A 24694-nucleotide genomic window follows, 5' to 3' on the forward strand; every position below is an offset into this window, starting at 1 on the left:
AATATGGGAGATGCCTAAATTCGCAGTGATTTATATTTTTCTTTAATAAAAGTAAGTATTGTTGGAAAGTTTTTATTGAACTTAACATGTCAATGAAACTTTTATCTCTACCTTGTAACTCTAAATTTAAATTGCTTAATTTCATACAAAAATCTACTAAAAATGATAAGTATAACAACCATCTTTTATCACTGAATTGTGGATAAATATCTCCTTTTTCATCAAGATAATTTTTTATATCGTTAATTAATACAAGAAATCTTTCTAAAAATTGACTTCTGCTGAGCTAGCGAACATTATTGTACAACAGAAGTTCCCTATCATCTGCCTGTAATTTAAATAACGCGCAACGTTGCAGAGCTTTTCCTCGAACAGAATTTACAATTTTAAATGTAATATCCAAAACATCTTTTGTGTTTAATCTTTTACTACACAGTACTTGTTGGTGAATAATACAGTGATACGTTAAAAACTCTGGATATTTGTCATCGTTTTTACATAATGAAATGAAGCCTGATTTATTATCTATCATTGCAGGAGCACCATCAGTAGTAATAGACACAAGTTTAAAAAAGCGGAAGTTTGTGTTGTTTCACAAATTCATTAAATGACAAAAAAATGTCTTCTCCCCTGGTCCTTCCCAATAATTGTATAATTTTCAATACTTGAATAATCTTGAAATACCATGCGAATAAATACCATTAACTGAGCAATATCAGTGAAGTCACTTGATTCATCAAATTGTAATGAAAACGCAAAACACTGGTGAATGTCTGACATTAACCTGGCGTGGAAACTTTTCTCCGGCAATGGGAACTCTTCCTTTCGGCAATTTGTAACCTTCTCTGCAGCCTAGAAGTACTCTCTCTCTCTCTCTCTCTCTCTCTCTAACGACGTCTTGAACCGAGAAGCTCCTTTCTGGAAGCGGGGAACTCCTCTCTCAAGCAACATGGATTCACCGGCAGCCTCTGTCGGTGAATCTGGACCAGGTGGCCTCCTCTCTGACAGCAATTCTGGAACTGGGACCCCTTCTGCTTGCTTCAGTCATTTTTTATTAGGCCTCTTCTGAGACCTCGCATGAAGTTTGGCAACCCCCCAAAGAATTGGTATGAGTTTCATCTTAAGTTTCAAGTTCGGCACACCTTTGGTTCTCCTCCGCTTTCTTTTGATTATAAGATTTTGATTATAACCTGAACTCTTTCTGACTGACTTGGGAGATATTTACACTTAGAGCCTGCAAGCCTTTCTCATACATACAAATTCAATAACAATCTTTCTAATACTGCCATATACATGTACAGCTTCAGCAACAAAACCATTGCCTTTGTTTTAACACTCTAACATATTCTTATTAAAGCAGTATATACAGTTAGCTTCAAAAGAGTTATTTAGAAAAAACATCTAATACAAACTATACTGAGACAAACAAAGTTTATTTTTTTACAATATTCACATGGAACTTAACCTAAGTAAAAAATCAATGTAATGTGCTTTGTTTAATATTTAATATTTAAGCTACAATTGAGTTTTTACACTTTGCTTATAATCGTATTCACTCGGCTCGCTGTTTGACTTCCACTGATCCAAATTAATTCATTTACCCAGACTTATAAGAAAATTACTGATTTGACAATTTTAATGAAAAATAAATAAACAATAGCAATACACTTAAAGCGAATTAAAAATAATACAAAATAATGATAAACAAAATATGTATTCAGTTTTAATTAAATTTCTAAGTAAGGAGGAATACACGAGAGATTGAACAAAAATCACTCTGCGATCAACGGGTTGAACACCCCTGCCATAGGCTATTGTAATAGTCATCACAAACACCTTTAGCCACTCCATCACTCTCTACACAAAAAATCTAGTTATCACAAGCTTGCTAACCACACCTTCACACAAACTTCCAGCAGGTATCTCGTTCTCTATTATCCAGTCTCATGTTGAGAAAAAAATTGTTACTGTATATTGTAATGCAGCCATGATCATATCCTAACTTGATCAATGTGTTTCTTTACATCCAAATGATGCTTTGAGCTACTATGCCTGTTTTAGCATCCTCTGAAAGCAAATTATATTGAAGTTTTTAACCTTTACACAAGCATTAAGAAATAAAAGTTTGCATGTGAAGTAATGCCATGACAAGGCAACTTATATATCGTGATAGAGATGACTTCACATCAAACTGCCCTCTTTCTTCATCTCCCCACGTAGCTTCACCAATTTCTTGAAATGCATGCAATCTCCTTAAACCAGAAGTGCATAACCTTATACAATGCAACATTAAGCTGGTAACTATTATCCTTTGTCATACTGTTGCTATTAAGACTATTCAAATAAACTTTAGTAGCAATTACCAGTTCAGCATCACTGGAAAACAATGGATTACCCCTCCCCACCCCAAGTTAATCTTTAATATCAATAAAGCACAAGAACAGCAGCCCAAGTGGTTATCTACCTTTTACTTGACTCAACCATATGCTATCTTCTGATGTCTATCCATCAGCCTCTCTCTTATCCATGTAATTAGTTTCGTGTCGATCCCCATATAAACTAACAAATGTAATTAAATTCCATGCAGTATCTAGTCACAGCTTTTGCAAAGCTTAGCAGTGGCATGACATGAGGCAGCCATGTCATGGCACTGTTATGCAACTCAACCATTGCTTTTTTGTAGAGAATGAGTAAATTATTAAGACAAAGACCTCATTCATAAAGCCATGCTGTGTGGAGACCACAGACCATCGAATTCATCTGATATTCATCCATTTCTGGAAACTACTCTTAATTAGTTTTTCCAATTCTTTAACCACCTTACTGGCCATTATGGATAAAATACGCATCTTTATACGCTTCGTATCCATCATAATTTCAATGTAATATCAATGGTATTACAATTTTAATATGCACTGCACATCCATGATAACCTTGACGTCTATCGTGGCCAGTAGCGTGGTTAACTACTACTCATGAGATATTAACTGGTCTATAAGTTGATATCTCACATCTCATATCTCAGATGTGAACTGTAGACTAAAATACACAAAGATTATTGAAGAAAAAATGAAAGAGTTTGAGAACAGGAATCAAACCTTGGAGATTCAGTGGCAAACTCTGAAGAAAACATTGATTGATTCTGCCAGAGAGGCATGTGGTGAGGTTGTGTGCAAGGATAAACAAATCAGAACTCCCTGGTGGACACAGGAAGTTAAAGAGGCAGTGAAGGAAAAGAAGAAAGCATATCAAAAGTTCCTGTCAAATAAGTCAGCTTGTGCTCTTAGAGAATATAGAGACAAATGTAAGAAAGCTAAACACTGTGTAAAACTAGCTAAACAAAAGTCATGGGAGGACTTTGGCAAGAATATAGAAAATAAATATCAAGAAGGTGGCAAAATATTCTGGAGGTTGTTGAAGAAGCTTAAGAATGGAGGAAAGAGTGCTGCAAAAGGAATTAGAGATGATAAAGGTGACATGAAAACGGGAGAAAAAGATATCCTTGAAGTATGGAGTAATTACTTTGAAAAACTGCTAAATGAAACAAGCAGTGATGACAGCACAGTGGTGAAAACCATTGACCAGACATGTAGTCAGGAATACATATCCATACTTGAAGTAGAAAAAGCCATCAAAGGCTTGAATGTGGAAAGGCAGCAGGAGTAGATGATATTCGACCAGAAATGCTGAAGTATGGTGGTATAAGAGTCTTACAGTGGCTGCACTGCATAGTTCAGAAAGCCTGGACATAGGGACGAATTCCTGATGATTGGAGTAGAGCTCTCATAGTACCCATATATAAAAAGGGAAATAAAACTCAATGAGAGAATTACAGAGGTATTTTCCTACTGAGTGTTCCTGGCAAGAGCTATGCAAGTATACTTGAGAAACGGTTGAGAAGAACTGTGGAAGAAAAGCTTGGTGAAGAACAAGCTGGATTCAGGCCAAATAGAGGCTGTCAGGATCAGATCTTCACTTTAAGACAAATAGTCGAGAAAGCATGGGAATATAACAAAGATCTGTGTTTAAGTTTTGTCGATTTGGAAAAGGCATATGACAAGGTGCCAAGAGAGAAGCTATTCAATACGCTGCAGTTATATGGTGTCAATGGGGCATTATATCAAGCAATACTTTCTTTATTTGAGTTGTAAGTCAGCAGTTAGAATTGAAGGAAGTACAGGAAGATGGTTTAATGTTAAATTTGGTGTGAGACAAGGATGTACATTATCCCCTCTGTTATTCATTATCTATATGGATCACATTATGAAGGAAAGTGGTATTAAACATGATATCAAAATTGGAGATGTTAATTTCAGTTCTTTGCTTTATGCGGATGATGTTATACTTCTAAATGAATCTGCTACAAGTCTGCAAGATTCTCTGACTAAATTGAATAGCTGTTGTAATGGATATGGTATGAAGGTCAGCAATAAAAAGACAAAGACAATGAAAATAGGCAGAATCATTGAAAATGTCAACTGTGTTGTGAATGGAGAACCTGTGGAACAAGTAAAACAATTCAGCTATTTAGGCACAATTTTTACTGAAGATGGTAAATTAAATATAGAAATAGACAACAGAATCAGCAAAGCTGGTATGGTGGGAAGTCAATTGAATAAATTCATATGGAATAAGAGAGAAATTAGTCGGAACACTAAATTAGCTGTATACAAGACAGTGTTCAAACCAGTTTTAACTTATGGATCTGAGAGCTGGGTCAGATGTAAAAGACTTGAACAAAGATTAGAGACCACAGATATGAGAGTCCTAAGAAAGATTATAGGCGTGAACAGATGGCATCAATGGCAATATCATATTAAAAACGAGGATATTAGGAAAGAACTTGACATTGTCAGCATCCAGGAATGCGTTAGCAGAGCTAATCTCAGGTGGTATGGTCACTTAAACAGAATGGGCAAGGAAAGATTAGCAAAACAAGTGCTCTCTGCCAGGTTGGCTGGAAAACGACCCAGAGGAAGACCAAGATATGGTTGGATTGATACGGTACAAAGTGTCTTAGACGATAGAAATATAAGATCTGATAATGTTGGAGTCTTGACAAGTAACAGACAGATTTGGAGGAAAATTGTAGATCAGAAGTTGGTAATGATGTAAATTTTTCATGTAGTACTATAATATCCTGTACACCCTGTTGAGGGTACATGTTAGGAATTTGATGATGATGAGATGATGATGAGTAAGTTGATATCTCTGCCTAGGATTAACTTTTATGTAGTGGTACTATCATTTCCTCTTTCCATTTCTCTGGGACTCTGCCAGAGAAATGCAAAGACTTAAACTTCTAAACAGACATAAGATGGCAATGGCTGTCATTAATTAATGAATGGCAGAACAAGAAGCTATCCCTGGAAGCTATATAAGAAGGGTATGAGCAAGACTGTAAAGAGCAGATTCTTTGCATGGAGTGGCTGGCAGGTGGAACATTTTCATTACCAAAGTGTGGTGAGAGTGGAAACTGTGAATGGGTTTAAGGCACAGTTCAATGATCTTTTCTGCATAAGAGCAGATGTCCCCCAATGGGTCTTTTTGACTACATGGAGGTCTGATGATGATAATAACTTTCAATTACATACTTGCATCACGCTCTCAGCTGAGAGTATGAAGCATGTATGTGATTGTCAGAAATATCTTGAAGCAAGAAAAATAAACTTATTGGATTTTGAATGACCTTAGGCATTATGTAAGAGAGCATACAAGGACTAAGAATTTCAGATTTCATAATTTCACTAGAAGATGTTCTTATGAATGAAATATCGAATCTGCCTCCACATGAGTAGAATGACATAAAGTGATCAACCTTGGTTGTGGTGGTAGCCAGATGAGAATGAGAACAGCAGGGTAAATTACTAAGACATGCCCTCCTTTCACAAAGCCATGCTGTAAGGATATCACAGAATATCATATCCATCCCATCATTTCTGGATTCTTCTCTTAACCAGCTTTTCCAATACTTTAACCTCTACTCATGAGATACTAATTGGTCAATAATTTCATATCTCCACCTAAGAGTCACTTTTATGTAGCATTTTTTCTTTCCCCTTCTATGGGAATCTACCAGTGCAAAGACTTTAATTAATCAGCCTGGTTAGGAGGAGAATATATCTCTTTCATGTTTGCCATAACACACAAGTCAACAATCCTATTTCAGAGTTCTGGAAGACAGTGTTAAATAAATTGTGAGTTTTCACGTGTAACAGCTGCTGGTAGAAGTATCAATTTCAGTTGTTTTTTCCCAAAACTCTAAAGGTACAGTGACGTATACTGACAGGAAGATGGCAGCTGCTTTGTCTATTAGTGAATTAAATTTTGATTTTAGTTTTTTGTTAGTGAGGTGTGCTATATGTATGTTTTGGATTATGAGGATAAGTTGTGGATTTTTTAACTAGATGAAATGAAAGTGTATGAGCAAAGTGCCCATATGCTTTCATTTTGAAAGAAAGAAAAAGGTGCAAGTGTAGAGAATACAGAGATGAATAATTGTAGTGGAAGGTGGAAAGGAGTGTCGTGCTGTATGAAGATTGTGGTAAAAGATGTCAAAAAATGGAACAGGTGTCAATAATATTTCTAAGGGAAGCAATGATGGGAAGAATGACTGAGGCTGTTTGGAGGATAGGAAGAGCAAAACAGTTTAATGTCTGGTAGGAACAAATGATTTGCAAGGAAATGTAAATGAGGTAATGCAAGATTTGGAAGTGTTCCTAGAGAGAAAGAGTGAAGAAGAAGAGTGCGAGATGGAAAATTGTGTGTTGCCAAGGGATGACAATAAGGAGCACAGACATGCAATGATTATGAATGGCATGACAGAGAGACTATGCAAAAAGAGAGAACTTGATTATGTGAATACAGAAGATAAATCTAAAGATAGGAGAGAGTGGCTTGCTGCAGATGATCTGCATTTGAGTGACAATGCAGTGTGATGCTGGACAGATTGTTGATGCATGGACAGTAAGGGAAACAAAAACAAGACTTTGGAGCTGTAAGTGTAGGCTATCAGTATTGATGTGAGATAAATGATGAGGCAATACAAGATAAGGATGTGAAGATGGCCTGAATAGGAGCAAAAGAGTCAGACAAAAGGGCAAGAAAAAAAAAAAAAAAAGAGGGAGGGACCCAAGGGGAGGTTACTATGCTTATACTAACACAAGGAGATTTAGGAATAAGGGTGCAAAGTTTGTGGCCTTGATACAGTTAATCAGTCCACAAATCATTGGTGTCAAGGAGACAGATAGCAGAGGATGATGTACGAAACAGAATGTGATGGACATATGATTTCTGAAAAGGACAGAAAAAATTAAAAAAAGAAGAGGTATTACTGATGACATTAGAAATGTTGTGTTTCTGCATTGTGGAAATTGAAGAAAGCACTAGTGATAATGGCTTTGAAGCCATCTAATGCGAGTTGCGGTATGAATTTTAGATATTTAGAGTGTGTACGTGGAGGGGATGGGGGAAAGATTGCTACAATAATGACAGATATCCATGAGAGCACTGAGATAGTACAGGAGGAACAACTATAATAAATTTAGTTTAATCCTTTATCCAAGTGTGAGCAAACAAAGTTTGCACCTGTAAGTATCTTCAGGACTGGGTTAAGGTGGTACAACACCAGGTCAACTCGTTGCAAAGGTGGAGTAAGCTACCAACACTCCTATCTCAGTATCTCCTATAATGCAAAACACATCTCCTTGCAGATATGTCTAATGTTATGCATTAAGGGAAGGGCCACTACCCAGACTAGTTTCGACCTTTATACCGAGTTGCGGTATGAATTTTAGATATTTAGAGTGTGTGCATGGAGGGGATGGGGGAAGGATTGCTACAATAATGACAGATATCTATGAGAGCACTGAGATAGTACAGGAGGAACAACTATAATAAATTTAGTTTAATCCTTTATCCAAATGTGAGCAAACAAAGTTTGCACCTGTAAGTATCTTCATCTTCAGGACTGGGTTAAGGTGGTACAACACCAGGCAACTCGTTGCAAAGGTGGAGTAAGCTACCAACACTCCTATCTCAGTATCTCCTATAATGCAAAACATATCTCCTTGCGGATATGTCTAATGTTATGCATTAAGGGAAGGGCCACTACCCAGACTAGTTTCGACCTTTATTGAGGTCTCTTCAGTGGGAGCCAGGCCCAAGTGGAGATATCAGGCAGAAGCATTAGCAGGTCAGCTCCACCTATAGGAATTGCCAATTGGTGTGCCACCCTTTTTTAATAATTTACTCTGGATTTAGAGAAAGATGTTGAAAGTTTATTTTTCACTTGGTTAGAGTATAATAAATTTAGTTTAATCCTTTATCTAAGTGTGAGCAAACAAAGTTTGCGCCTGAAAGTATCTTCAGGACTGGGTTAAGGTGGTACAACACTAGGGCAACTCGTTGCAAAGGTGGAGTAAGCCACCAACACTCCTATCTCAGTATCTCCTATAATGCAAAACACATCTTGCGGATATGTCTAATGTTATGCATTAAGGGAAGGGCCACTACCCAGACTAGTTTCGACCTTTATTGAGGTCTCTTCTGTTCAATGATATCTCCACTTGGGCCTGGCTCCCACTGAAGACAGAATAAATTATTAAAAAAGGGTGGCACACCAATTGGCAATTCCTATAGGTGGAGATGACCTGCTAATGATTCTGCCTGATATCTCCATTTGGGCCTGGCTCCCACTGAAGAGACCTCAATAAAGGTCGAAACTAGTCTGGTTAGTGGCCCTTCCCTTAATGCATAACATCAGACATATCCGCAAGGAGATGTGTTTTGCATCATAGGAGATACTGTGATAGGAGTGTTGGTAGCTTACTCCACCTTTGCAACGAGTTGCCCTGGTGTTGTACCACCTTAACCCAGTCCTGAAGATTCTTTCAGGAGCAAACTTTGTTTGCTCACACTTGGATAAAGGATTAAACTAAATTTATTATACTCTAACCAAGTGAAAAATAAACTTTCAACGAGGAACAACTATATTATGCACCATGTACATAACGTAATACATCAGACATGAATGTCCATAATTAAATAATAGTCTTATACAGTAATAACAGAAAATTTCATCACATTACTAGTAGTTGGAGAGAGAGAATGATCTTGCAGTTTTGGCAAGGGGAGTTGAAGGCTAGGCAGGTAAAAGCTTCATGGAGCAAAAGAGAGAGATGTATGAAATTAGCAGAGGAGTATGATAAATTAAAGAAGCAGATTGGAAAATTGCAGTGGTCTGATCAATAGAAGGAGAGAAAAATTAGCAGTGCCAGGTACATGGTCTGAATATTTTACATGTGGCAACAGATTGTATCGCTAAGGTCAGAAGGATAATAAAGTATGTCAGCTCCATGTGGAACTTGAAGAAAGCAATAGTGATAATGGCTCTGAAGGCCATTTGGTGTGAGATTGAAGTAAGCACTAATTTTAGATATGTAGTGGTGTATTGCTTCATGCCAAGAAATGGAGATCATTTTGAAATGACTAGACAGAAAAGCCTGGAAAGTAAGAGGATGATCATAATTATGAGTGACTTTGGCCTTATACATTGGCATTTTTCCTTCTTTCCTCTTCCGGGCTGTTCTTGTCAACAAGTTAATGGATATTCCAAGAGAATCGTTGAAAGATTCTTTCTTAATCCTCCTAGACATCATTCCGAAGTAACAAATAGATTCAAAGGCAATATATCTATTCCTTACATAAGTACAGTTTCACATAAATTAGCAAAAGTTCTAAGAAAATACAATATCAGAACCTTGTTCACTCCACTTCCAAAGATCCGTTTCTTAATAAGCCACCCAAAATCTTGTCATCATCAATTCAAATACCCTAGTGTATATAAAATATTGTGTGATTGTGATATTCCTTATTTTGGGCAGACAGACAAATCTGTCGAATTGCATATGGAAGAACACATGAGGGACATTACTTACAAGAGACAGCGAGCCAGTGCATTATCAAGTCATATCCTTTTCTCGACTAATCCTAATGATGAAAACCAAAGTCACAAAGTCTGCTCGGAAAAATCATGGAATCTAGAGAAATCATCTTCAATCCTGTTCATCTAAATAATAACTTGAGCTACAACCTCCCAGATTGTCATTCAGCTGTAATCATGTACTGGCGTTCACGAGATGCTGCTAGCACGCACTTTCCCAACAATACAACTAACGAAAGAACAGCTTTAAATACAACCACAAAGATTTAATGTCAATTATGTATAGAGACTCTATGATGTTCATAGTTTATTTAAGCTTCAAGCCGAAACTAGTCGTGTTTTAATATTAAAACCTTTTTACTTAAATCTCGGTTCTAGTCATTCAATTCTTTATAAAAATATGTATGTTAACTGAGTTAATGATCATTCTTTTATATATATATATATATATATATATATATATATATATATATATATATATATATATATAACTTCGAAACATCTCAAAAACTGATCAGAAAGCTTATGAAAATGCATGTTTCGGCATTGGAGCTGCCCTACTAAAAAGATGCATGCTGCCAACACATCTGCATATTCGCCTTTTATTAGTTCTTTTGATTAAGGTTTCACTGGCCTGAAATCTGTATTGAAACGTTGGTGATCAAGGCAGAATCCTTCAAATAACAAAAATCCCCATTCAATACCAAAGCAATTCTGTATCAGAGAATTGCATTTTTCACAAGTGAACAGCAGCCAATGCCTGATCTCTCCAAAATAATTTGTGATTAACTGGCTCAGAGGGTACCTTGTCAGGACATTTGTTCTGTGTCAGTTACATAATGAACTGTTTCTAATACTTCACATTGCATGTGAAGTATTAGACACAGTTTGACACAATCTGTCTGACTAAATAGTTTGACACAATTTGTAACCGACTAAACCAAGAATATAATTTCATTGCATCTTTAATTTACACTATAACCAAGTGAAAAACTTTCAACATGTATCTCTAATGATTTATGATTAGAGATAGATTTTGAAATTTAAAAATAAGGTAATACACCTTTTCACCTCAGTATCTCTTCTGGGTCTCTCCTACTAATAAGACCTCAATAAAGGTCAAAACCAGTCTAGGTAGTTACCCTTATTATACACATATGAAAGGAGGTGTGGTTTGCATTATGGGATACTAAGGCAATTGATGCGAAGCCATTAGCCTCTTAGCCCAGTCATGGATATAATTTTTCATGAATATAATAATATAACGTGTAAACTCAGTTTATGCTTTGATAAAAAGATTAAAACAAGAATATAATTTCTTGGCATCTTTAATTTATGAATTGTTTCTATGAAATGCTTTAGTGCTTGTTTCTATGAAAGTGCTTGTTACAGTTATAATTTGTGCTCTGATGATGCTGGAAAAAAACTAGCAAAATATTAGTATGTTCAATAAATTATTTTTTTTTTCATCTTTTGGTTGTGCTTATATCATGAATCACTAATATGAATAATCAACAACACCTATGCCTTTTGATGTGTATAGAGAAAAGCCATTCCTTTATCTCTAATTAAAGTATTTCTATTTACAACTTTCCTCCCTAATATACACCCGTCATTCTCACATGGCTAATGCCTGAACAATGTTGGTTCACAGATTTACACCCCCTTATAAATATAGTACTCACCTTAATTAATGGTTTTTCTAAAATATCCTGAAACAAATACATTATTTCCCCTCTACATAGTTTTGGTTTTCAGTCAAAGAAGATTTGTGACATTGCCAATATGCAAAGAAGAACAAGAAAACATTCCATGTATCGCTAGCTAGGTAGACAGTCCAAGAAAGGTTTGTTCCAACCCAGCGAGAACTTAATACATCATATTATATTTAAGCCCCCCCCCAGTGATCACGAATTGGCAGGTCCTGAATAGGAAAGTACTTGGCCATTAATGACTGTTATTTTGTGAGAGTAGTGATGTGAGAGCAATAGGACAACATTCTGATGCTTGACTTTTATCCAGGAAGAGATTGGATAAGGATAAATGCTGAATGAATTTGTCAAGATGATGCATGAAAAACAGGCATAAAAAAATCTCAGAGGTATTCACAGTTGTCATCACTGGAGTGTCATAGGATACAAGGCTGAAATCAGCTGGAAGAAAGTGAAGCCACAGAAAATGAAATGTGGATGTGATCAAAGCTACAAAGAGAGCACTTGATATCTACAGTGTAGTGTAGTGGGAGGGAGGTCGGTTAAGAAATGGTCCAGGCTGCTGTGAGAATGATGACGATCATCTGGTATTCCAGGTGAATGATTTTGGGTTAGATCATCATTGACAGTAAATAGTTCAGCTTGCCTTACAGCTTGGGGCATCAAGTTAGAGAAATGGGAGTCAGTTTGAATTAGAATATAAAACTCTCTAAGGAAGAGACTTCACTGTGATAAGACTCTGTAATCAACAAGATGAATAAAGATCATCTCCAATGATATGAAACAATAAGATTATTCACCAGCTGAATGTAGTGCCTCATGCATTACCATCTGGTTTTGTTCACTGTGTTATCTGGCAGCTGGTCTTCATTACCACTTCACTACTGTAATCTTGAAAAGAGGTGGTTTTGTGTCTGCACAGTATGGGAGATATGTTTTATGCAGTGATACCTCTGAAAATTATCACAATGCAACAATACCTTCTCTGGATCAATATCCCCTTCTGGAGACTAAATGACATCAATCATTTCGGCCCTTCAATAAACACAATAGTAGTGGTGCTTCAACAAGTGATGACTGTCTTCTACCATTCAAATTATATAATGAGGTGATTATAACTACTCCGTGCATTAAAACAATGAAAAATTTCAGTAAACAATACCTTTTTATATATAAATTAAAAATTACAAGAAATTATATTATTGGTTTCATCCTTTATCCAAGTGTAAGCAAACAAAACTTTGTTTTGCTTACACTTGGATAAAGGATGAAATTAAGAATATAATTTCTTGTAATTTTTAATTTATAGTATAACCAAGTGAAAAAACTTTTTATAAAGTCATTTATTATTAGTCAATTTTTTAGAGTAATTTCTTTTAGGTCAATTTTATAATTATTATTCAAATATATCTAATATATAAAAATATATCACAAACTAGGTAAGAAATTAAGCACTTACCAATTTTAGTTCTGTACACATAACAGCATATGAAGCACTAAAATTAGGCTCATCAATGGCCTTCTCAAAAACTAAGTCTATAACTCCCTTTAGTCTTTCTTCGTTGATAATTTCAAGTTGTTTAACTTGTTCTACCAATGTATGTAGTTTCTCAGGTGTTAATTTATTTAAAATGCTTCTCATTTTTTTATGTAGTTCCTAGGATAAATAAACAATTGGCAATATAAACATAGCAGTTAGAACTAAAAATAAACAATTTTTACAAACTGAAGAAGTTAAAGCAAACAATAAACTATGAAGAATTACAAAGATACTCCACCTCGTAGTATAATAATAATAATTATTTTTTAAATGCAATTGTGTTTGTTTGCATGCATCAACTATTAAAATTACACACTAACAACAGAGATGGTTAATGTCCACTTTACTATATTTTCTTCACATAATGGAATTATAAAACCTACATATACACACACACACACACACACCAAGCACCTTTAGTGAAATGTACTCATTAGAGCAGTCTCCTGAGTGTGTAAGTGTAAATGGTATGGGCCAAAGGAATGTGGCAATATTAATTGGGAAGAGTGAATCATGTTGTATGCATATCCAGTGGAAGTAGGTTTATTGAAGACAAAGCTCAACAGAGGAAAGGAATGGATAAACTTAATTTCTAGGAAAGGCAAACTAGTTCCATTCTCCTTTGCCAAGGTGTATTTAATATATCGATGGAGATTGCTGATTCAAAAAGAATATCAATTCATTTTCTGCACTTATTCTTCCTTTCTGAAATACATTATGTATCTAACTACTATTATTAAATGACACCTCTGTTAAGTCTGAGGACTTCAGGGTTATCATCATGTGATCATGCAGGGCCACTCTACTTAACATAACACCTCAGCTCTGAGATTCATAACATTCAGAATAGAAACTCTTTAACAGAGGTGTCACAATTGTTAAGAACATAAGAATCTATGATATACAGGAACTTAAATGGGAGGGAGATTAAACTCATTTTACTAAATAAACTGATTTAATAATATGGAATTATTATTATCATAATAAAGTAGAAGTGTAAATGGTATGGGTGAATTGAGAAGGGTGATAGCAAGAATCATGTATGCATGTACCAGCGAAAGCCGGTTAATAGAAGACAAAGTTTGACAGAGGGAAAAAAATGGATAAGCTTAATTGAGAAATCAAGGAAATATGACAGTAATGTGTAGTTAAGCTTTTCCTGATATCTACACATTGAGGGTACACATCAGGAAATGAATGATGGTTTTAAAATAGATGGGTACTGTCCAATCACTGTTTTCATAATAAGTCTCCTCCATGTGAAGTACTTGTTTGTGGTGGAGGAGACCTCAGTGATGGTACTGGCACTTTTCATCCTTAATCTGTCCGTGTGGTTAGCCTAGCAGAAGAAAGAGGATTGCCCATTGCTGTTCCTTCAATTTGTTGATACAACTTATTTTTAAAGAAAAAATAATCAGAATATATTACAAAATCAAATAATTCTACAATGTCTGAAGGAAATTCCTGATGCAGTAATTCAATAATTTCAGATAAAGGAACATTTGTAAATAAAGAAACAACATCTAAACTGATCATGATATCCGAAACGTCCAAATGAAGATCTGAAATTTTATTTTTAAACTCCAAAGTATTGAAATTTCATAAAAATTTCAAAATTTTTATCAAATTTACTCACTTCTTCAACTAGAAGAACAAATACTTATATAAAAAATACTTTGGATTTCAAAAATAAAATTTCAGATCTTCATTTGGACGTTTCGGATATCATGATCAGTTTAGATGTTGTTTCTTTATTTACAAATGTTCCTTTATCTGAAAGCATTGAATTACTGCAAGAGGAATTGTAGGGGAGCTGTACTTCAATCATCTGGAATTGAACTTTCTGACCAGGCCTTTTGAATTATGCAATGTAGCCAATGCAAAAATTTCATACCTCCATATTTGAGCATTCTGGTCGAATATCATCTACTCCAGCTGCCTTTCCTCCACTGATTAATTGCTTTCTTTTTTTTTTACCGGAAGTAAAAAAAACTTTTACCTCCTGTTTTTACATTCTTCTTGAAAATTTTCTACTACTGTTCTATCACTGCTTGCTTCGTTTAACAGTCTTTCAAAGTAATTACTCCAGAAATCTAGGATATATCTTCAGTTTTCTTGTCAACCTTCCTTTATCATTTTTGATTCCTTTTACAGTACTCTTTCATCGATTTCTAAGTTTTTTCAACAGTCTCCAGAACATTTAGTCATATTCCCAATATTTATTATCTATATTCTTACCAAAGTGTTCCAAATTTTGCTGAACTGCTTTTACGCTTATCGTAGCCCTCTTAACAGTTTTCTCTGTATTCTTTTAGGGCACCCACTAACTTATATGAAAGGAACTTTTGGTATGCTTTCTTCTTGTCCAGGCCTGCTTCTTCAACATTTTATGTCAATAATGGTGTTCTTATTTTTATATCCTTACAGAAACCTTCACCATATACCTCCCTAGCTGAATCAATCAACACTCTCTTCAGAATCTGCTACCTGGACTCAAAGGTTTGGTTTTTGTTTCCAAACTATTTTATTTTTTCTTCAATAATCTTAGTAGAGGCAGATAAGTAAAAATGTCAATTCTCTCTCATGTGAAGTGCTCACACCCCACCAAAATATGACTAATGGTAACACAGGTGTAGCATATCCCACACATAGGTGGGTCATCAGCCCTCAGTAAATAAGAATGTGCGAGATAACTGTGACCTATGCAGAGCCTAGCAAGAACAACTTCCTCTCTCCTGTTCCTACATTGATTAGACTTCCAATGCTTAATCCCATGCAATTTGTTCACCAGTGCTTCCTGCCAGGAGTGGGCAATTAACTTTGAATTTTATAACCTGTGTGTAGTCAATATAAGTGACTATCAAACAGTATGTTGAAGAAGTATGAGATGATCTAGCAGTTGCATCTGCAATGTCATTTCCCTTAATTCCGACATAGCTGGGAATACAACACAACAAAACATTGAAATTAAGAGTCTTTATTTTATACAAGAGTAGAAGCACCTCAACAAGTACTCAATGTGGATTATACAGCAAAGAGGAAATAGCATGTAAAGAACTCAAAGAACCTATATGAATTATGTACTTTTGGTAGGAGTTTTCTTTTGATATGCATAAGTGTGAGCTAAATGGCATGCAACTCTGCTGTATAGTTATTGCAATCGAGTGAGATCTGGTTTAGATTTTAATGTTAGGAAATACAACAGCACGGCCAACAGAGTTCTCTCATCTTAAACCATCAGTGTGGTTGGACAAGAAATCATAGTGGACTGCTTTGATTCAATTATTCAATTATTGAATCATTGAAGGTAGACAGGCAGATGTAGGTGTATGACACTTCTGTAAGGACTGTAAGGACAAAGTGAGATTGCAAGATGGAGTGCAAGCCTGCCATGAAGGAATGCTGCTTTAGTTGGTGCAGGTAATGTTGTCAACACTCAACGCCAATAGATTCCACAGCCTCTTTAACGTGCATACCAAAAGAACAGACGGCAGTTTATCATGGGTGATATAGGACCTCTCAATTGAGAAAAGAGACTAGTCCATGCAGGATGATCTGGAAGGGACTTTATTTTTAGGGCATAATCAAGAGATAAATGTTTTTGTCCAAGTGATAGAGGACTTCATTTGATTCCACATAAGGCTTTGATTGAGTTATTGCAAAAAGCATCAGTAGCTAATCAGATATCCCAATAGTGATTCGGGGTCCAGCCGCCGGAGCATGCTCTTCCTTGTGGAACTGCATAAACCAGAGTCCCATAATCAAGCTTTGCACTTGTACATTCAAAGCTTGATTATATGGCTCTGATAAATGCAGAGCAAAAAACCTCGATCAGTCCCATTTTGCAGATGAAAAGGTGCAGAGGATGTTCAATGCTTTTTGCACTTATTCCGAAGATTCATCATCTTTGGAATAAGTGCAAAAGTGTGTAAGGAAAGTTAGCTTTTTATTAAAGATGAGTCCCAAAAACTTGACCACTGGAACTACAGGGATAATAGTTTGTTCAAATCATAAATCAGGATCAGGGGTTGGAGAGAGCATTTCTGGGAGAAGTGTACAGAGTTTTTTTCGGCAGATAATCTGAACCCATGAATAGACATCCCACATGTTACGGGAGTGACAGTAAATTCTGAAGTCATCAACATAAAGGCAATTGCCTACTATGGGAGGTAGCTGTTCAGTAATTGACTTTACTTTAATAGTGAAGAGAGTCACACAGAGCCTTGAGGAACCCCTCTTCTTGATGATATGGCCAAGATAATGTGCTTCCAACTTGGACTTGGAAGACACAGCTAGATAGAAAGTTCTTAATAAAAACTAAATATACCCTAAGACCAAGATTAAAAAAGTTGATTAATATGCCCACACTTTATCATAAGCATTTTCCATGTTGAAGAACACTGAAATCACATGCTCCCATTTCAGGAAAGTGTCTGTCATACATATTTCTAAACAGATTAAATGGTCTAAGGTTGATCGTTGTCTATGAAAGCCACATTCTGTGCTGGAAAGAAGTTTGTTGCTTTCTAAGTACGAGAGAAGGTCTTGGGAAAAATGGTAAATGCAAGGCTTCTTGCATTTACCATTTTTCCCAAGACCTTACAAAGACAGCTAGTCAAAGCAACAACAATCGACTTATGCCAAGAGCCTGGAACTCTTCCTCTGTAAATATTCTGTTGTATAGTAAGAGAAGGATGTCATCCTTTTCTTATGATAGAGGAGAAGTGGTCTTTTTAGTTCCTCCTTAAGAAATGGCTGAATGTACGGCTTAATTTCCTTAGTACAAAAGCTTACCTGCTGTTTTCGTTGTTGTTGTTCTTTCAAAATTAAAAAATCAGGAGGATAGGAAACTGTTGCTGATATCCTGGCAAAGTTATCTTCCAAAGTGTCTGCAATAGCTTTGGGATTGGCACAAATACATTCTTCATGTTCCAAGGTAGTCAAACTATATTCTATATTTACCTTTCATCTTCCAGATTTTATATGAGACAGTTTTTCAACTGGTTGTTTCATTAATCGATGGTAAAAATTTAATCCAGGATTGATTTGACTCTGATGTCTCACATAATGTGTCGCCTGAGCACATTTAAATGTAATTAAGTTTGTTGTTGTAGGATATCTATGAAATACATCCCAAGCTCTGTCTTGATCTTTTTTGGTTGCTTGGCACTCTCGGTTCCACCGAGTATGTCACAGACATACTAATGAAGCGGTGAAGATGTCTGTGACATACTTCACCGCTTCATTAATAGAATTTTGCAAGACCAGAAAATGTATTCCAGTCGGCCTGGTCCATTTTCTACATAGGTATCCATGTAGGAGGACATTGTTCCTGTGAAGATGTACTGCTGATATGGCCAAGTGATTGCTTCCATATGTTTTCAACATCCCATGTGAGCAGTGGAAAATGGTGGGGAAGTAGATCATACGATCAATCGCAGAATAAGAGCAGGAATGAGTATGGAAAAAGGCATTTGCAGTGCACTTAATAAGGGAGAGGTCGTTGTTGAGGATTCGCTCTACGATACCTCGTCTATCATGTTGGCACTATGCCAGCGAGTGTTTTGTACATTAAAGTCACAATTAGGAGTATGGGCTGAGGCAGTTGCATTATGAGATTATCAATGGTGGGGAAGTAGATTATACGATCAATCGCAGAATAAGAGCAGGAATGAGTATGGAAAAAGGCATTTGCAGTGCACTTAATAAGGGAGAGGTCGTTGTTGAGGATTCGCTCTATGATACAACCTCGTCTATCGTGTTGGCACTATGCCAGCGAGTGTTTTGTACATTAAAGTCACAATTAGGAGTATGGGCTGAGGCAGTTGCATTATGAGATTATCAAGTCCATTTCATTTATTTCAGAACCTGGCGATAAATATGCTGTGATGAGAAACCCCACAGATGAGCGAATTGGTGCTGCTTCCAGAGCAGTATTCAACCGAATATGATGGAAAGCGTATGACTACACACAAGAATGGGTTACTCCACTATGTGTAGGACCATCTCCAGTTCTGTCATTATGTACAAGAGTGATGATATTCCTGAAGGTAGGATCCTAAATGGGTTTTTTAAATAAGTTTCCTGCAAATAGAAACAAAAAGGTTTGTGTTTCTGCAGGAGGTGCTTGATATAATTGATATTCTGGCAAAACTCACAACAGTTACAGTTTAAAAATTTATCTATTGTTTAGGCTTCTAGACTTGTTTGGTTTTCAAGAGATTGAAGACTTGCCCTTATCAGGTTTGTGTTTCTCATTAAATTTTGTGAAGTATGGATGACCAGTGTTCACCTCATTTTCTGGAAAAATATCCAATACATCACTGGATGTATCAGGATCACTGGTATACTTTAGTATCCACAGTATCCCAGTGGATACTAAAGTATTCATTTTTTTCTGTGAAAGGGTCTGGCGGTTTGTTTTTAGGTGATACCCTTGCCATAATTTTCTTATGGAGTGGGGCCATATGCTGTGTTATTGATATGCTTAACAGAGAAACAGCCACAATTGCTCAGATATGGTAAAATTATCAAATTGTGGAATAGAATAATTCTTATGTTTTCAGCGTAAGATCTCCAAGCAGGTAGGTGTGGTCGTGACTAACTTTCTTTTTGCATCCTGATATATGTTTAGTTTAGTTTTTATTTTATGTATTTATTTCTCATCTTCCACTTCTCAAAGCATGGGATTATCTGGATGATGTTTACACATTTAGCTTTCTTGGCAGAGCAAGTATGGTTATCATGCTCTTTACTACTACATCATGCAGAGATGGCAGGCAGTTTGGGCATGTTAGTATTTCTGGCATTTGAAGCATCTTAGTGGATTAGGGATGGTCAGTCTAACAGGATAACTGAGAACATGGCAGCAAGGTGTTGAATCCTGGTGATGGCAGTCTGAAAGATAGGAACATCAGGAGAAGCAGTATGAAGAATATGTGAAGAAGAACAAAGAAACAGAGGAAAATGAAGGGCCAGTGGAGAGGGGGATTGCAACATGAAATATGAATGTCTTATTACGCATCAACCACACTCCAAATTACAAAATCACACAGCTCTTAGTTAGTATTCTTGATCATAACTTTCTTTTTTTTTTTTTTTATCCTCATCTTTTCCAAATTTTTCTAGTTTTTCCTGTTGAACACATTCAAAATATTTTTCTAAATTCTCAATGGCTATCTGTCCATTATTTCCTTTACAGCAAAAATAAAATCAACCGTTGCTTGCACTTTTCTCAAACCAAACCTCTATCTTTTATACTTGTTACCATTATCCTTTCATAAATTTTTTCAGAGTGATACAATAATATTATGCCTCTACAGTTACTACACTCCTTTCTTGAGCCTCTTTTATATGTCAGAATCATAATTCCTTTTGTCCAATAATCAGGTATTCCCCTTCTTTCTTCAGATCACTCTAAAAATGTCATATAACCACTTCAGTCCTGTAATTAGCTCTAATCACTTCGACAGGCAAATCATTTATGCCAGGAGATTTTCCATTCATCTTCCTAATTGCTTTTATGATCTCTGCTGACTTATTTCCTTACTATCATTCTCTTATCACTGCAGTTATTTCAGTTTAGTTCATTATGGCCTTCATTTTTGTTTAACAATTCTCTAAAATAATGCTGCCACATTATTCTAATCTCTCTTTCAGTATTCATATTTCCATCTCCACTACCCAGTTGCACATTGTTTCCTCAATCCTTTATTAGTCAATATAGCATGTATAAATTGAACCCAGCATTTTATCTTTTTAATTAAAACAAAAAAAAAAATAATAATAATAATTTCTCTTATTCCACAAATTTATTCAAGTATACTAGCCCAATATAATAGCTTTGCTCATTCTATAGCCCATGCAGTGATGTTTTCCATGTACTACCTATTTCTTGTTATTGCATTTGTAAAAAATTTGAAATTTTCATAGCAAATATTTTATAGCAGCTATTCAACTCAGCTAAAAGAGAACCAAATGAAATATAGCAGATTTATTTAGAAATATTGGGTTGTCAAATAAGTTCGTTCGGTTTATGCGTTAGTACAAGTTTATGCCGCTTCGCCTGTGGCTATTGTTGTGCTACCGAACAACGCTATTGCGCAGTTGAAAGGCGACATTTCACATAACCTTTCAGTGAATTTTCGTTTGGCCTACTTCAGTTGCATGTGTGTGTGTAACATATTTTTAGAAATGGAAAGAAACAACGTACATTACCGGCATATTTTGCTTTTTTATTTCAAAAAAGACAAACGAGCTCTGGAGGCCCATTAAAAAATATGCAGCGTATATGAGGATGGTGCCTTAACAGAATGTGTATGACAAAAGTGGCTTGCCAAATTCCTTTCTAGAGATTTTGACATCAGTGATGTGCCCCGTGCCAGTCACCCGATTGAGGTTGATTCGAGTGTTGTGAAGAATATTGTCAACAAAAATCCGTCACAAATAGTGTGGGAGATTGCTGCAGTACTGAATATATCCCATACAAGCATTGAAAACCATTTGCACAAGCTGGGATATGTTTCAAAACTCAATGTTTGGGTGCCACATGAATTGACTGAGGCCAATATGACTGCTCACATATCCACCTGTAGTTTGCTACAACATCACGAAGAAAACTACCCATTTTTGAAGCGGATGATTACGGGAGAATGGGTCGTGTACGATAATGTGGTACGTAAAAGATCATGGGTGCACAAGAGCGAACCACCGCAACAACCACGAAAGTGGGACTGCACCCAAAGAAGATCATGCTGTTTGTGTTGTGGGATTATAAAGGTATTGTCCACTATGAGGTGTTACCGTCAGGCAAAACGATTGATTCAACTGTCTAATGCTCACAGTTAATGCGACTGGCCCATGCAATTAGCACAAAACATCCTGAATTGGCAAATCGGAAAGGAGTTGTCTTTCACCACGACAACACCAGACCCCACACATCGTTAACAAGCCGGAGTAAATTATTAGATCTTGGCTGGGATGTTTTGCCGCATCCTCCGTATTCACCGGACCTGGCACCTGCCAATTACCACTTATTCCAATCGTTGCAGAATTCTCTGAATGGGAAAACCTTCGCTAATGAGAAGGCTGTCAAAAGACACCTGGATCAATTTTTCGCCAGTAAACCTCAGGTGTTTTATGAACGTGGCATAGTGAAGTTGGACTGACTTGGGTGCAAGTAACCATTCCTGAAGCTATATAAAAATGGCGAGTGGATGAGAATTAGAGTTTTTGCGTGGTTATTAACCTACAACATTAAGCATTTTTCCATTCTGTCAATGAAATTGTCACATTTATGGAGAATATGTAAGATACAGTGATCCATCCATCCATCAGTGGCTCTAACAGGCACTTAAGCGCTCATGGCCTTCCAAGTATCCTTGGATTTCCTAACCATAATATGAAGATAAGGGGGTTACCCCTATGCACACCTACGTATTCTTGTCTGTAAATTGCATGTGTTCTACTGGCCGCAGTTTGCCTGTTCTGAGGGAACGAAAAACGCGAGTTTACGGGAGAAGAAACCCCTACCTCCGTACGAGAACAGCTAACTCACCTTTAGTTGAAAGAGACTAGAAAAAGGTTCCTCACATCATGGACAGGAATCGAACTCAGGCCTTTCTGACCAAAGAGCTTCTTCTATACCGACTAAGCCACAGAGGCTCTATTAAGTAGAAATGTCACTTTTTCCATTCAACGTTCTGGACCAATGACCACATATTGCTCAAGAATGTTGGCACCTGAATGAATCCACATGATCTATCATACTTTGGACGGAGAGAGGAGGGGATGGCAAATTTAGAATTATGCCACTTTTTAAAAGAACAATGAAAAATGTCACACACCAAGAAACTGTATAATAAATGTTTCCCTACAATTAATCACTCCTGTGTACAGCACAGTCAATTTGCAGAATCTATCATATGGTCATAAAAAGACTGATTTCATAGTTGAATTTAGCACTAATTATCTCAATTCAATGTCCTGAAAAACTGCTGATATTGATGTGTCATTTCCCATTGCAATCATATGCAAAGAATATGATTGCAATGCTTAAGGCTGTTGCGAAGTACAGTAGATGCCACTTATTGTGATCACTTTGGGACAGTCGCTTTTCGATAACAATAACCGGCTGATAACATTAAGCAAAGGATATAAAAAATTGCATTGTTAGAAACAACTTTTTAATAACCAACAACACAAAATTTATTTTAAAAACTTATTTAGTGTTGTCTGTCATGTCTTTGAATATAGTAGTTGATGAATAAATTGCTCATACTCATAATGCCTTTCTAAGTTTGTCACTATGCTGTACACTGCGACGAAGTATTCGTAGAGTTTCTTGCATCTGAGCATTGGTTGGAGGAGCTTCTAAAATTTGTTCTTCTATACTTGTATTAGGTTCACTTCCTTTTATTAGCTTAAAGTTCTCATTGGCATTTGACATATTTCCGATACTGTCATTGTAGCCATTACTTCAACATTGTTATCAATATCCAACCAATTTTCAAATTCTCCTTTTTACATACTGTCTGGGGTTTTATCAAAAATTTCACTTGTAAGATATTGAAATTCTTCGGAATAAGAAGTTTCAGAGTTTGTCTTAAAAATCCACCTTTTTTGGAAGCAGTTTTCAATAGTTTTCTCTGAGACTTGCTTCCATGACATTGCTACCAAATGCAATGCATCAAGGGAAATCTATTTTTGCAATTGCACTTGCATCAGATTGGTCTTTTATATAAGTTCAGCTATAATTCTCTTACGAACTTCCCTGTGATAATAAGTTTTAAAAGCTTGTATGCCTTGGTCATATGGTTGAATTAACAATAATTGTTTTTGTGTGCAGCACACTAACAAGACAATTTTTCACTTTAAGATCCAACTTAACTAATTGTTGAAGATGTCATTAGTCATCCAAGCATTTGCACTAGAACAGTAGTCAACTGGCAAACTTTTGACACCTTTAAAACATTATCTAAAAAAAGTAAATACCGAGGATTTTTACCTTTTCTGATCACTGGGAGCTCTCGTTTCTTACCTACCTTTCATATTAGCACAACAAACAATTGTCACTCATTCTTTTGAAGATTTAAATCCTTTAGTACTTTCATTTTTAAACAAATAAGTAAGCTCAGGCATTGCCCGATAATAGTCCTGTTTCGTCTGCATTGTAAATATCCTCGGGGGAACATTCAGCAGTAATATTTGGCCACTCCGTGTTAATCCACGCATCAGCTGATAAAAAACCAGCACTTTTTTCTTCACCATGAATACGCTTGTACACAATATTCTCTTGCTTTTTCCACCTGTTAAACCATCCATCAGTTGTTGAAATTTTCTTTGTCCATTGTTTTTGCAAATTCTTCTTGACGCATCAAAGGCCCATTAATCGAAGCATTCTTTTCACGAACATTGCTAAACTAAATTTTTACTGCCAATTCAACTCGAGTATGCTTACCAGATCGGGCTCTCTTCGATCCATGCTCTCATTAGTAAGAG

At 36.1% G+C, this 24694-nt stretch overlaps 1 protein-coding gene across 5 annotated transcripts in view; it reads right to left on the minus strand.

The window, feature by feature from the left end:
* The window catches only part of LOC150107782 (eukaryotic translation initiation factor 4 gamma 3-like), a 949069-nt gene that overhangs the window by 307490 nt on the left and 616885 nt on the right, over positions 1 to 24694 (minus strand). For all 5 annotated transcript variants that reach the window (XM_090392049.1, XM_090392050.1, XM_090392046.1 and 2 more), the window contains exon 15: positions 13115 to 13312. In XM_090392049.1, coding sequence (XP_090248175.1) covers positions 13115 to 13312 — 198 coding nt within the window. The remainder of the gene's footprint in view (positions 1 to 13114; positions 13313 to 24694) is intronic.

The sequence above is a fragment of the Typopeltis vanoorti genome, chromosome 4 (genome assembly GCF_054136105.1).
Source record: "Typopeltis vanoorti isolate ZY-2024b chromosome 4, IOZ_Tvanoo_1.0, whole genome shotgun sequence".
Classification (NCBI taxonomy): Eukaryota; Metazoa; Arthropoda; class Arachnida; order Uropygi; family Thelyphonidae; genus Typopeltis; species Typopeltis vanoorti.